This window comes from Phoca vitulina, unplaced genomic scaffold (assembly GCF_004348235.1).
Source record: "Phoca vitulina isolate PV1807 unplaced genomic scaffold, GSC_HSeal_1.0 scaffold6, whole genome shotgun sequence".
Taxonomy (NCBI): Eukaryota; Metazoa; Chordata; class Mammalia; order Carnivora; family Phocidae; genus Phoca; species Phoca vitulina.
In genome coordinates, this window is record NW_022589709.1 from 32,501,781 (window position 1) to 32,517,106 (window position 15,326).

Sequence of the window (15,326 nt, forward strand, 5' to 3'; positions counted from 1 at the left end):
CCTAGTTCCTTTAGGTATAAAGTAGATAATTCAAGATTTTTCTTTATTCTTGAGGTAAGGCCTGTATCACTATGAACTTAGAACTGCTTTTACTGCATTTGATTTTGATAAGTTGTGTTTACATTTTCATTAGTCTCAAGATATTTTTTGATTTCCTCTTTGATTTCTTCACTGACACAGTAGTTGTTCACTTAGGTATTGTTGAGTCTACATGTGTTTGTGTTTTTTTGTTTTGTTTTGTCTTTATCTTGTAATTAATTTCTGCTTTCATAATGTTGTGGTCAGAAAAGACGCTTGATAGGATTTCAGTCTTCTTGAATGTATTCTTCTTTTGTAGCCTACCATGTAATCTGTACTGGAGAGTGTTCCATGTGCACTTGAAAAATAGGTCTATTTTGCAGTTTGGGATGGAATGTTCTATATGTATCTATTAAGTCAGTTTGGTCTAATGAGTCATTTAAGGCCAATGTTTCCTTACTGGTTTTCTGTCTGGGTGATTTATCCATTGATGTAAGCAGGGTTTATTAAAGTCCCCTACTGTTACTGTATTACTGTCAATTTTCCATTTATGTCCGTTAGTATTTGTTTCACATATTTAGGTGCTGCTGCTATATTAGTGATTGAGATGATCATTTTTTTTTTTTAATATGTCATTTATGCCAAGTGCAGTTCCTACTTGGTTAATTTGTGTACGGTTTGGTCTTATGTATTACATCTGGTAGCAGAGTGCCTTTTTTTTTTTTTTTTCTGGAGTTGGGAGTTTTCATTATTATAATTTTAAAAAAGTTGGGGGGTCATTGAACTGTCCTACATGAAGAACTCTCAATTAGAAAACTTGGCTCCGTTTTCTTCTTGCTGGAGTTTGATGGACATACTTTAATATACGTTAGCTGACCAGACTGGTTTGTTCACTTGGTTTGAACATCATCGTAACCTGGGAAGGGTGAACATTCCACCTGTGTAGGATCTGTTAGCGTATCCTCCTGGGCTGTAGATGCCCCACTCTCCTTATACATCTACATGTTACTCATAAGAAACACAAACACTTCTGCACTCCAAGCATATGCTTCATATTTTGGGTACAGAAGGCTGTATATCCTATTATTTAGTTGATAGTGTTACACATCTTGTTTACTTGGTGGAGATAGAGAGTAGTAAGTTTAGAGGAAAATACAGTTTAAATAATAATGTTGTGAATATGCCTTTTCCATTTGGAAGACAGAAAATGAATGAAAGGAGAAACAATATGGTGAGCTAGGCAGTCAGATAAGGAACCATGAACTGCTCACTTTTTCTTTTCTTTCTTTTCCTTCCTTCCTTTCCTCTTCTTTCTCCCCTCCCTTCACTTCCCTTTCCCCATTCCCCTTTCCTTTCTCCATTCCCCTTTCCTTTCCCCTCTCCTTGTCTTATTAATTACATTCTCTGATGCAGGGAGATGCTCCTTGGTGGAGATACTCCTTGGTACACATGCAAAGACCTTGCTAGAGATTTTTCCTGCTGTTCCCATAAACAAAGTATCTTTTCTGAGAAGGGACTGCTGCAATCCAAGACTGCATTAGTCTGACTGCCTTCAGGCAGCAGAATGCTAAATGTTGTGGCTACCAAAAAAAAAGAAAAAAATAATCAGATAACAGGATTCTTAGGGTTTGTTAAAGTCTCCGTTTGCTGTTTAAGACAATAAAGACCTCTTTGTTAGGTTTTTGGGCAGTCACTTAAATTTCAATCCCTGAAAAGCTGGGATTCTGGACATAAAGAGTACACTGAAAGAGAAATTTTGACTTCTAAGCATAGACTTCATTTTGATGTGGATTATTTCTTAGTATTCATTTACTACCAGCTTATGCATTAGGTAGTCAGTGGCTTTATCACTGTCATCCAATTTTGTGTGTTTCAGATGACTTTTATTTTTAATTCTGAACTACAGATAAACACTAAGAGTACGGATTAAACCTTCTATTTAAGAAATGATTATATAGGTTTCCTCCAGTTGGAATTTGTCCCATTTAGTATTTGACTTAAGTTTGGGTTTAATTCTTTTTCAAGTTTTGCTACCCTTCGGCATGTTTCTTGCACAAAGAACAAGTTGAGATCTTGTGATGTCTCTTTTTAGAACACCCAAGAAAAGGAGATTTACAAGTTCCCAAAGCCAAAAAAAAAAAAAAAAAATCATGCCCCCAAGTCTTTCCCACCAGAAGGAAGTTGTTGCAGTCCACGCTTTCTTAAAAGAACCACAGTGCAGTTCCCATGTCTGCAAGTCACCAAAACTATTACTGCAGACAGACCTTTGGGATGATACCAGTGGACCAGTTTCACAGCCACTGACTTATTTGAAATTGCTTTAAACTTAAAAATGAAAACCTACAAGAAAGATGTAGTTTAGAAAATAAGTGAGTTTATGGGCAGGTTGTACAATGTGTTGTTAGTAATCGCCAAGGATTTGGCACAAACACACCCTCGCTCCCTTTCTTCGGCTCCTGTCTTCTGCAGTTCTTCCAGCAGGTGTCACTATAATCACAGAACAAACATTCCACAGCATGGTATGTAACTTTATTTTTCTAGCATAATAATTTAAAGTATTTACACACCGCACACTCACTGTTTTACACAGATACTTATTCATATACCTATGAACCACATCTAAAGGTTTCTTTGCAAAGACTCGACACACTGGGAATTTCCAAGCATAACAAAGAGAAGAAAAAGACAAAAAAAAAATGTTCTGAGTCTTTTAAAGACAGCCATGTGGAGCATCTGTGAAAACCAGTGTTTTCCCCCAAGTTTTAAGCTCCCCCAGGAGACCTTTGAATAGCTACAGCCTATCCACATGTTGGTATAACCCGAAACTCTGTGGGCTAAGGAGGATTTAAAGAACCAAAATGTACAAATAGTAGTTTCTCTACAAGTCCTAGAAAAGAAACGGAAAAACAACCTGGTCCTTCTCTAGAGAAGCATCTGTATTTGAGTTATCTGTGGGGACCGTAAATGTGGTACAGGGACACTGATTGTAAAGGGACAATAGCCAAATACACTGGTACAAATACTAGTGATACAGAACGCTTTTAAGTGGCCTTCCCACCTCTATGATGCGGCCACACAGCCTAAGTGTCTTTCCCCAACTATTAGTCGAGGTGGTGGTTTTGCTTTCCCTGAAAAGGACAAAGGTTCTATTAATCATATACACTCTAAAGCCAGATACTGTAGAAATTTCTACTGCTTTTACTTCACTTTTATACTGTTTGCACAAGAATAGTGGTTATAAGTACTCTATTTTTCCTCCTTTGTTCTACTCAATTACATAACGAAGTTACTAGCTAACTCTAGCTTCTGAACCTGGCACACGGTTCCATAGGTGAACAAAAACAGCCTCAGTTCAGAGCCGATGGCAGGTAGGCTCCAGTCCAGTTTTTATAAAAGGTTAACCGGTTTAGGTTTCAATTCTCTGGTGTTGCATCTTTATCAAGTAAGCAGCAGGATGCCTTTGTGATCTTCCCAGACTCGCCAAGATGATTGTGTCACACACCAGAAAACGAGAGGAGGATTGCCACCTATAGACGAACCCACAACTCCATCCTGTGGTCGGATGATAGCTCAGTTCACTAAGAAATAGAATTTCATAAAACAAAATCCTTTTTTCCTGCCCGTCGGGGCCTCTGGCAGTGAGCCTAATCAATGGGACGTGGCAAAAGGCAGAAATGACCTGGCCATATAAAACTGAGCACAATCTGGATCCAAATTGCTGTGGTATTTAAAGTTCATTGACTTTTCCTTGCACTTAGGTGAGGTACAAATTGTATCCTTTCTCCTTGGTACCAAACATTTACATAGATACAAGAGCAATTTACCTACCCTAGAACTCACTTCCTCATGGTGCTTGCATTTTGTTGGTGGTGCTTTCCTTTTGCAAGGGGATGCCAACAGTGAAAGGGACGAGGCAAGGAGAGACTTTATAGGAATTTTACCACGTGACATGAGCAACTGACAAAATACTACTCACTACAGATGTTAAGAGGGAGAGTGTCTGATGAAAGAGAGCGCGCGCCTGGGGAGCAACATTGCTTAGAATGTCTGGATTAACCAGCACCCAATTAGTCGCATACTGGGTCAGGCCAAGAGAGCGTTCCTGTCGTCTAACACCCTGTTCATTCCATCATGTATACAGATACATCAGCGACTGTGAGGAAGACCATGGTGTGGAGGGCAAGGAAGAGCAGCAAACTTTGTGATGGGAACTGGGCCTTGATATGAAGCAAGAATCCAACAAACCCTAATCTCTGGGATCATAAGGTGAGATTAAGGCAGGTTTACTGGGGGGTAGAGACAGGGAACAGTGTGTTTCTGAGTGCCAGCAGCCAAGGACCAGAAGGCTAAGAACTTGGGCTTGCACAATTAGAAGAGCAACATGTGATAGTTTCAACAGGGACACGGGATGAGGGAAAGTCTGAGAGCTCCTCGGGTCTAGCAACACGCCTGGTATTTATCCGTGAAATTGCCACCTCTAGACCCTTCTGACCTATCGAAACAGCAGTTTTGTCTGGCTCAACCCCACATACGGTAAGTGCTCAGCTAAAACGATCCTAGTTTATAAAACCGTGGTAATAGTCTCCCTGCCCTCTGACAAAGTGAGAGCTGTGGAGGAGGAGGGCGAGGGTGCCGTCGAGATGCATTGTTTCACAAGAGCCCAAGCGCCTGTCGGGGGGCAGCTCGCGGTCCGTCCACCTTGAGTGAGGGCAGGAGGCCGCTAAGGACACCCCCTGGCTCACAGGAAGGACGCAGCTGCCCCCAGAAGGTGGCGAGTGAAAGCTGTGCCCCCGGGGTGGCAGATCCATAGCCAGGGGCCAAGGCAGGATCGAGTGGCCAGGAAGAGCTCCACACACCGTCCCTGGTCCTCGTCGAAGGGAGCGCTGCGTCTGGTGTCTGGGTATATGTACTATACGTACTGACCAGGTACACACATAAATATTTAATATATAAAAAATAAAGTGCTTTCTAACAGGTCCCCAGGCAGGGACGTTATAAAATATTTCACAAAACGGCAAAACAAAATCAATACACTCAACACTACATCCAACATCCACAGAGACAGTCGAACACAATATGTACACTCTGGTGGGGGCCCCCGGACACACACCCGGTCATATACATGGTATATACATATATATATATATATATATACTCTCTTACTCAATATATTATGACAATATATATTTTAAAATTCTGTTATAGACAAGAAATAAAAAAAAACACAAGACGCCCCCTACAAAAACACAATGAGGATCAAGCATGGGAGTCCGAGAGTGACAGCCCCGGGGCCGCCTCCGTGGGGCACCCCCTGGCTGCCGCTGGGGAAGATGTGCCAGCGCTCGCGGCGCGGGTGCAGAGCCTCCACGTCCCCCAAGGCACTGTGCGCGGCAGCCGTGAAGTTGGCGTCCCCAGTGGTGAGCAGGTCGAAGACGCAGGACTGGAAATAGATGTCCTTCACGGGCATCCTCTCGTGGCACTGAGCACTGGCAGCCTCCAGGGTGTAGCCCGGCCAGGCCGGTGCCAGAGACGTGCGAGGCGCGCTGGGCCCCAGGATGGCAGACACCTGGCCCTGCCCGTCATCAATGCGCTCGCTCAGGGGGCAGCCGTTGACACACAGCTGCAGGTCCTGGCTTTCCTCGTAGGACATGGCCAGGGCCTCGGGCATGCGGATGGCGAGCGTCAGGTAGCGGCCCAGCTGCCGCACGAACACCGTGGTCCCGATGTAGCGGGCGTGCATCTCCACGGAGCGGCCACTCTCCCTCTCCACGATCAGCAGGCTCCTGGGGTCGCCAGCCCCGCCGCTGGTGCTGCCATCCACAAAGGCCGCCGGCAGGTCATCGGTCACAGCTTGGTACACTTTCTGCTCTGTACACTCCCGGTGAGCTTTGAAGATGATGGTTATCTGTGGGCAGGAACACATGCAAATTTAAGCAGGTGGGCAGGGACACAGCCGGTGCTCCCCTCCAGTCTGGAGCCCATCACTAACCACAGCCCACGGGCTTGGCCTCACCAATGAAAGGTGTCCCTGTTAAGAAAAAGTCCTCTAGGTTTAGAATAAAAATTTGCTGCAAATCTAGGGACTGTCCATCAAGAAAAATTCTCTTTCCTAAAACAGAACTATGTATGCTGTTGGGGTACAGGTAACTTTTACTGATAATCTGGTGTCTTGTCTTCCTCCCCGGACAGATGAGTGGTGGTATAGCTCCGAGAGAAAAAGACTCCAAGTCCTGTAGAAACGTCGGGGCGTAATTAATAATATACCCATCGGAACTTTGATTTCTAAAAAGATTCTTCATCCACAAACATTCTTACAAACGCCGGGAGTGAAGCAGAGTCGAGGAGGGGGCCATCCCACCCACAGCCACCAATCACATGCCTCAGCCAAGATTTCTCTAAGTCTCTTCATCACATGTCTCACATGACTGGCTAACCCCTGCGACTGGGAAATCACGTGGCAAATCCAGCTCCCAGGCAGTGGCAGAGAATAAACACCCTCAACCTAGTTACAGCAAATGTTTTCCCCAAACAGCACCACGGCCCTTGAACTTCTCAAGTTTTTTTTTTTCTCGAGCCAACTCTCAATTCTCCAAATTAAGCAGCAAAAACTGATACTACAGAAGCTTTCCTTGAGTAAACCCATTTTCCTTCCTTATTTAGAACAATTAGAAGACACTGAACCTTCACCTCCAACATACTCCACATCCTCCCGTATGCGTGGTGTAAGGGAAGAGGACTATGAAGACAGACGGGGCCTTCTGGGTCACACAAGGTGGGAAGAAAGACAACATTTTGAGATTGGTGTTACTGTCAGGAACTGAAGTGATGGCTTATTTTTCTTTCTTCTTAAAGAAAAAAAAAATTATCAGTCAAGGAAGAAGGTAGGCAGGCCACTCTACAAACTTCCCTGGATAGAGGAAACCTCCTACCTCCTGCAAGGGAACTGATCCAAACAATAGACCCTTGTTACAAAGGCCATAAAATGCCCTGCCTGTCCCCTCCCCAGCCCTCTCTACAAGTCCTCACCACCACCCTCAAGTTTGTGTCTGTAGTTTTTTTTCCTCAACCGGGCCAGCATTTACTCACACTATTTAACTCCACATGTTCCCAGTGGTGTTACTTGACTGGAATTTTCCAGCCATTTCATTTTACTTCAGCCAGTTTATAAAGCTAGATCTGAACCAGCTGCATGGGAGCAACTGGTTTAGTTCATATCCGTTGTTTGCAGCTTCAACTAAAAGCCAGACAATGTACCATGAAAATGCTGGGTTTTCACCCTTCCTAATTACCCTGACCCACAATTTCATTTCACTACCAGCCGTCTCACATTTCAACACCTTCTTAACAACCCAAAGGAGGTGGACCAGAGATGACTGCAGGAAATTTGTTGTGCATCCAACCATAGGACCTTCCAGAGTGGATTTTGAGCGAGATATCTAATGGGACTATAAAATAGATTTATTTGGTGGCTCTAAAGACAGTTTGACACGTGCTTTTTTTTAGGGCAAGCTAGGATCCCTTGGAGGTGAAAAGATTAATTCAAGTACATTCTGCACCTGAAAGACTTGAAAGCGAACACAGATGGCTCCAATAAGGGTGAGTAAGACTTCTCATACAATCGTCCTCCTTTTCAACTGGAGCATTCACACTCAAAGACTCTTTCTTTCTATCCTAACAAACCTCAAATTAAAATAAATTCACATTACTTGCAAGAATTAAGTACTTTTTTGTTCATCTTAGGAAAAAGGAGAATTAATTTTGTTGAGACAACAGATGATTCCAAACAAGTTCCCAAACGGGCAAGCGAGGGTCGATATGAACACGAGTAGAATAGCTCCACGTGCCTTACCAAGCCTAGTGCTTTCACGAAGCACACCGATTCCAACCCCAGAGTCATTTCAACGCCCCCTGCATTACTGTCCTCTGCTAGGCCTGTGCCGCTAACACTAACTCCCATCCCTCTAGAAGACCAAATAACACTCCCAGCTTGACTTCGGCACCAGGGTCTACACCGACCCAAGATCCCAGTTTGCTTAACAGATTTTTGTCCAGCTTTCTAAGACTCATTTTCTCTATGAGACAGTGAAGCTGGTATTTCTTTTTGTCTCTCTTCTGGGTGAAAATTCTCATGCAGAGCAAATAAATGTACAGAATTAGCCCTTGCATCAAAATACTGAGGGTGAGGATGAATCAATCTCAAACCACAGGAGGGGTTTCCTGAGTGGTCCTCTGTGGTTTGAGTATGTAGTGAAGAGGTATCTAGGGGTACAATGTAGGTACGGAAAACACTAGGCAACAGTTGTACCTGACTTAACATTCTGTAATGTTAATTTCATTCCTCATACAATTACAACTCAAGCTCTTAAAAAAGGCATTCAGCCAGGTAAGGCCAGAAATTCATTTTCAGAAAAACAGAATTTGTTCATTCTTATTAAGTCTTAAAAAAAATCAAAACTTAGAATGTTTGGAAATTCTCAATGTTTTCTCTTTATGCTCTGATAGCAAAAGAGGATATTCAAAACTATATTCTAATGCTTTCAAACAGATAATTTAAAAACACCAGCCATGCTGTTTACTTTCCCCTTCTGTGAACTGATCTGTATGCTGTAATAACTCAATGTGGCACATCTATTCTAAGCCACACCATTTATTATTGATGGACGGCATTTCTGTGCATTTAAAACATCAATGCCTTTTGTTAAACCTTTCCCACCAAGTCCCTCTCAACCCCTACCTCAGACAAACTAGTTCTCCTCATTCATTTTTAATGTTTCACTCCCTGAGATCTTTACCACCCACAAGGTCTATTCGGAAGACAGAGCAGCTACAAATCAATCTTTCCACATGTGATATAAGGCTTTAAAGTTCGCTGTGAAAAATCAAAGTTTAGACGCACCTGCCTCTCCTTTCCACCATGCAAAGAAAATGCATTAAAAAGAAAGCGAGGTAGCCAAGGAAGGAGAACCAAGGCACTGCTCTGCCAAGAGGCAGACACGGCTTCCCTAGGCTCGACAGCTTTGCAAAGCGCTGGGCATAGGTTTTCAAACAGCAGAATTCCCTGAAGGCTGTACGCTTAACTACTTGTGCTGCTTGTATTTTGGAAGAAACAATTATCAGGGTTCAGTCAGGCTATTTGGCGCTGCAGGTGCAGGACCTCCCCAGGGTTGATAGGAACCTGAGGATTCACCAGAATCCTCAAATTCCAGAACTGGACTCCCAGATCAAGGGACTCTTAGCTCTTGGATTAAAATGGGCCAACAAAAGCAAGCTGAAATAGTCACAGAAATTAGGCTGGAACAGAGAGAAACACAATTTTGATAAGTACCTGGTTAAAAGTCTGCTTGTGGTAAAGGAAGCTAAAATGAATTCTATTTCATATAATTAGCTGACATGTCTACTGCATCAGATCCTCGGGGTGCAGTTATAGGTTGGAAAAAAACAGGCACCTCTGGGAGGCTGAGAGAATACTGCTCACAGCCCCTTTTACTCTTACCCAGGTCAGTGGCATCCAGCCTCTACAGTAAGTCCCCAAGTATGAGCAAAAAGCAACCACTCCAGTAAGGGTACATGCTTCAAAGGAAAAAATTCACATGCTCTATCACTAGGTCTAGAACATCTCGTCTTTACTTCTGATGGTCAATTTTCTCTCATATCAGGAATAAAATAAAGATGTCTACTTTTGCCACAGCAATCAGACAAGAAAAAGGAATCATTCCAAATTGGTAACGAATAGGTACAACCCTCACTATTTGCAGATGACACTGATAAGACCTCACCAAAAACCCTATTAGAATAAATCAATCCACTAAAGTTACAGGATACAAAATTAATATACAGAGATCTGTTGCCTTTTTATACACTAAGAAGCTATTAAAGAGTAATTAAGAAAACCATCCCATTTATAATTGCACCAAAATGAATAAAATACCTAGGGATACCTTTAACCGACCAGGTGACACACCTCTACTCTGAAAACTATAAAACAATGATGAAAGAAATTTAAGACAAATAAATAAGTAGATGTACAAATATTGAAGATATACCATGCTCATGGCCTGGAAGAATACTGTTAAAATGTCCACACTACCCAAAGCAATCTACAAATTAAATGCAATCTCCATCAAAATACCAACAGCATTTTTCACAGAACTGCAACAAATAATCCTGAAGTTTGTATGAAATCACCAAAGACCCTGGATAGCTAAAGCAATCTTAAGAAGAATAAAGCTGAAGGCATCACGATCCCTGATTTCAAGCTATAGTACAAAGGTGAAGTAATCAAAACAGTACAGTACTGGTACAAAAACAGACACACAGATAAAGAGAACAGAACAGACAGCCCGGAAAGAAACTCATGCTTATATGGTCCATTAATCTATGACAAAAGAGAACAAGAACATACAATGGAGAAAAGAGTCTCTCCAATAAATGGTGTTGGGAAAAGTAGACCACTTTCTTACACCATAAATATAAAATCAAAATGGATTAAAGATCTAAATGTGAGACTGGAAACCATAAAACTCTTAGAAGAGAACGTAGGCAGGAATCTCTTGAATATTGGACTTAACATTTTTCTCCATATGTCTCCGCAGGCAAGGAAAATAAAAGCAAAAATAAACTACTGGGACTACGTCAAACTAAAAAGGTTTTGCATAGTGAAGGAAACCAACAAACAAAAAGGCAATCTACTGAATGGGAGAAGATATTTGCAAATGATGTACCTGGTAACAGAATTATTTTCAAAATATATAAAAGACACCAAAATAAATCCAATTTAAAAATGGGCAGAGGAAAGTTTTTAAAAATACAGATTCAAAAGGGGTACGTGCACCCCAATGTTTACAGCAGCATTATCAAGAACAGCCAAACTATGGAACTAGCCCAAGTGTCCATCGACCAATGAATGGATAAAGACAATGTGCTATGTATGTATACATTGGATTATTACTCAGCCAACAAAAAGAATGAAATCTTGCCATCTGCAGCAATGTGGATGGAGCTGGAATGTGTTATGCTAAGCAAAATAAGTCAGTCAGAGGAAGACAAATATCCTATGATTTCACTCATACGTGGAATTTAAGAGAAACAGATGAATGTTTGGGAAGGGGGAGAAAAGAGAAGAGGCAAACCCTAAGAGACTCTTAACAATAGGGACCTGAATGAGGGTTGAGGGAGGGAGGTGGGGGCGGGGGATGGGTTAAATGGGTGATGGGTATTAAGGGCACTTGTGATGAGCACTGGGTATTATATGTAAGTGATGAATCACTGAATTCTACTCCTTAAACCAATATTACACTCTATGTTAACTAACTAGAATTTAAATAAGAATTTGGAAGAAAAAAAATGGGCAGAGGACCTGAATAGGCATTTTTCCAGAGAAGACCTACAGATGGCCAACAGACACGTGAAAAGATGTTCAATATCACTAATCATCTGGTAAATGCAAATGAAAACCACAATGAGAGATTACCTCACACCAGTCAGAATGGCTAGTATCAAAAAGACAAGAAATAACAAAAAGACAAGAAATAACAAGTACTGGTGAGGATGTAGAGAAAAGGAAACCCTGGTGCACTGCTGGTGGGAATGTGAACTGGTGCAGCCACTTTCCAGAGCCGCTGTGGAAAACAGCATGGAAGTTCCTCAAAAAATTAAAAATAGAAATATCATACAACCCAGTAATTCCAGTGCTGAGTCTTTATGCAAAGAAAATAAAAATTAATTTGAAGAGATACATGCATCCCTACGTTTATTGCAGCATTATTTACAATCAACAAAATACGGAAGCAACCTCCAAGTGTCTATTGAAAGTAGAATGGATAAAGATGTGTGTACACACACACACACACACACACACACACAAGGTGTTGCCATTTGCAAGAACATGGATGGATGTAGAAGGTGCTGGACTAAGTGAAGTAAGTCAGAGAAAGAGATACCATATGATTTCACTTGTATGTGGAATCTAGACAAACAAACAAACTCAAAATACAGAGACCAAACTGGTGGCTGGGGGATGGGGGCCGGGGAGTGGGAGGATGGGGGAAAGAGATAAAGGGGATTAAGAGGTACAAACTTCCAGTTATAAAGTAACTTCTGGAGATGAAAAGTACAACAAAGGGGATATAGTCAGTAAGATTGTAATAACATTGTATGGTTACAGATAGTGACTACACTTAACTGTGGTGAGCATTTTATAATGTATGCAATTGTTGAATCACTATGTTGTACACCTGAAACTAATATAACACTGACAGAGGATACTTGAATTGAAAAACAAAACAAAACAAAAACGTATTTATATATACAGTATTTAGGGCAAAGGTTGAGATGGTTACTAACTGAAGTATAATTTTACAATTACGACATATCCTATACATCAAGTATCCACCTACAGGAAGGCTGAACTTCAGACCTAGAAAAGTGTATTTTGTTAGACGCTAACAGAAAGATAGTACATGTGTTAAAGGGAGGGCAGCAGATGAAAAATCTTACCCTAGACTCCTCTTAGGGCTGGAATGAGCGCTTAAGGGCCTGATACTTTCAAAAGAGGTCTCAAAATAGGTTTCTCTACCCTCAGAATCTCTTTGCACAGAGCTCTGTTCTAGGAGCACTTCCAGGATTCCAGAGAAATGGAATGGATCAGCTTTATTTAGTCTTCAGTGTTGCCCCAGGTAATACATGCAGGAACAAGGGCTGCCTTGGCCGCTGGAGGGCTTCTTGGCAACAGACGGAGAAAGAAGAAACCAAAGCAGAGGCGAAGGACACCCACGGCTGAGGCTCCTAGGGTGGTCCAGAGGAGAAGCATGAAGCTCAGTGGCTGGAAAGAATATGCAAGAGTGAAAGGGAAGCAGGCCCCGGATGATACATGAAAGAGGCACAAAAACGTCGACTTCCAAAGAGTAATTTCTGTAGACAGAAGACAAGAAAGGCTGGAAGTATAAATAGGCTCCGAGACAGTGAAACTTGCCAGCTTCCTTGTACAGACCAGAGCCATGCTGCGCTGGGCACGCGGAGGAAAGGCCTCGAGTCCTTGAGTCTTAGCCACTCAGAGGACTCAACATGGAACATGTCTGTTTGCTCTGTTCAGACTTCGCATTATAAGGAGGCCAGCACGTGTAGGGACTCACGATGCTTCTAGATGGGAAGTTAGGTATGTGTGGACAGTATTACAGGCCTCAGCTGCCACTGGGCTTCTGACCAGAGGCCAGAAGTATTTTGAGGGAGGCAGTAACTCTAGGGGCCGGAATCTGCCCTAACAGGTCTTGCCTTCAGGGATCCCCTGTGGGGGAGGGGGCAGGGCCACAGATCCTGAGGCCCTAGAGCAGGACCTCTGGCAAACAGTTCTAGGCCTTGGTTCAGCATAGCTGTTGCCCGAAGCAATGGGGATTAGGAAATCACAGCCTCCGATCACTATAAATCACCTCTCAAAACTGAAAAAAGTAAAAGGGCTTGAAGGTCTTTACAGTACACTCACACCCTACCACTTCTAGGTTCAATTTCAAGTTCCCAGGGCTATTAAAAAAAAAAAAAAAAAGCCCATTCAGGAAAGAGGAGGTTAGAGGCAACAACCCTCTATTTCAAGCCAGTTAACTGAAATGCTACAAAACAGTATCCTTGGTCTTCATCGGCCTGAGGCAGCGAGAGAGGAAGAGAGCAGGAGCACACAAGCGCAGAGGGCGACGCATGGACACACTCTCACACGCCTTTCGGTGTAGACATTAAACCCGGACCCCCTATATTTCAGGAGCCGATGCAGAGCAGGGGAGAATTTAGTGTTTAAATGCTGTCCTATCAATCTACCCACAGTACACAGACTGTGTTCTAACGCTCAAACAACCCCACCAGAATTAGCCAAACATTCTTTTGGCTTCCACTCTTAAAATAACCAGCTAACTTGGACACAAAGAACTCCTCTCGCCACAGACCCAGTTTCACCGAAAGCTCTTTCTACAAGCAACAGTGCCGTGTTTTCACAGTTCAAGTCTGTACCTTAGATGCGTGTTGCTATTCTTGTTAGTTATCACTGACAAGTTGAGCAGTTTAAAAAGTCCTTCCGTTACCCCACCCACGAGAACACAAAATTCAAAACAGTGGAAGAGCAAGTTCTACTGCAGTGCGAACAAATCCGGACAGAATGGGGAAGGCAGATTCTGCATTGTTCACTACTATAGGTAACTTCTTAGGGGCCACATGCCGCGCGGGCAGAAACTGGTTAGCATTAACTGAAGCCAACAGAAAAGTACCAACCATCCAATGTTTCCTTCTCGCCCCTTCCTCTCAAAATGTTGACTCAAAGAAAATTTAACAGGGCAGAGACAGACACTGGGAAACGTGACAGTAAAAGAAGCTGTAACGCTCAGCTGTGCATCAGACTTGGCCTGTGCCGCTCGGTTCAACTATGCAGGAGCCTGGCTCTGTTTTAAAGAGGCCCACCGGCAGGCGCCGCGATGGAAACCTGCCTGGCTTGGGCAGGAGATGGGTTATGTTCATTTACAAATGCGGGATATTCTCAAAGTCTCCTCCTCCTAAACCACAGCTGGGACAGAGGGAGTGGTACAGTGAAGGACGATTCAAAATACAGGACTTAGGAGATACACAGATATAAACTTTACACAATTTTAGATGGTTTCTACTAACATCTTTAAGTCTCTTCATTCTAGAGAATTAAGATGGTACAAGACTCATGACCCAGGGTATTTAAATGCACACGGACAATACGATGATGTAGCCTGTACACAAAGTACAGCATAGCGGCGTCTGGGTGGTTCAGCTGGTTAAGCATCTGCCTGAGGCTCGGCTCAGGTCACGGTCCCAGGGTCCTGGGATCGAGCTCCACGTGGGGCTCCTTGCTCAGTAGGGGGTCTGCTCTCTCTCTGCCCCTGCCCCTGCACCCCGCTCATGCACGCACGCTCACTGCCCCCCCTCAAATAAATAAAATCTTAAAAATAAAAAGTACAGCATAAACAATAACCAAGGTAGGCCCATTTATCTTACAAAATGATCTTTCATGCTTCGGGATATACCATACAGCAAATAATTTCTCCTCCATTTTCTGCACCCCCCCCCCCCAATACTTGGAAATCCTTTTACCTCCACAGAAAATTTGCTGAACCTGTATGAAACAAAGTTAGGTAGTTCCTGAGCCTAAATTCTTATACCCAAATCAAACAGGAGCTATGCAGGAAATGGAAAAGGATAAAATAAGAACATTACCACCTAGATTTATAGCTGACTTCTGCTCTTCTAAAAACTATTCTTTACTGTTTCAATATTGTTTCTACAATAAGTAAATTCAGGGAGGAGAA

General features: G+C 42.7%; 1 protein-coding gene across 3 annotated transcripts in view; it reads right to left on the reverse strand.

The window, feature by feature from the left end:
* Positions 1–2,525: 2,525 nt before the first annotated feature.
* Positions 2,526–15,326, reverse strand: part of RGMB (repulsive guidance molecule BMP co-receptor b) — a 29,732-nt gene continuing 16,931 nt past the window's right edge. For all 3 annotated transcript variants that reach the window (XM_032403940.1, XM_032403939.1, XM_032403941.1), the window contains one exon: positions 2,526–5,923. In XM_032403940.1, coding sequence (XP_032259831.1) covers positions 5,255–5,923 — 669 coding nt within the window. In that variant the 3' untranslated portion in view covers positions 2,526–5,254. The remainder of the gene's footprint in view (positions 5,924–15,326) is intronic.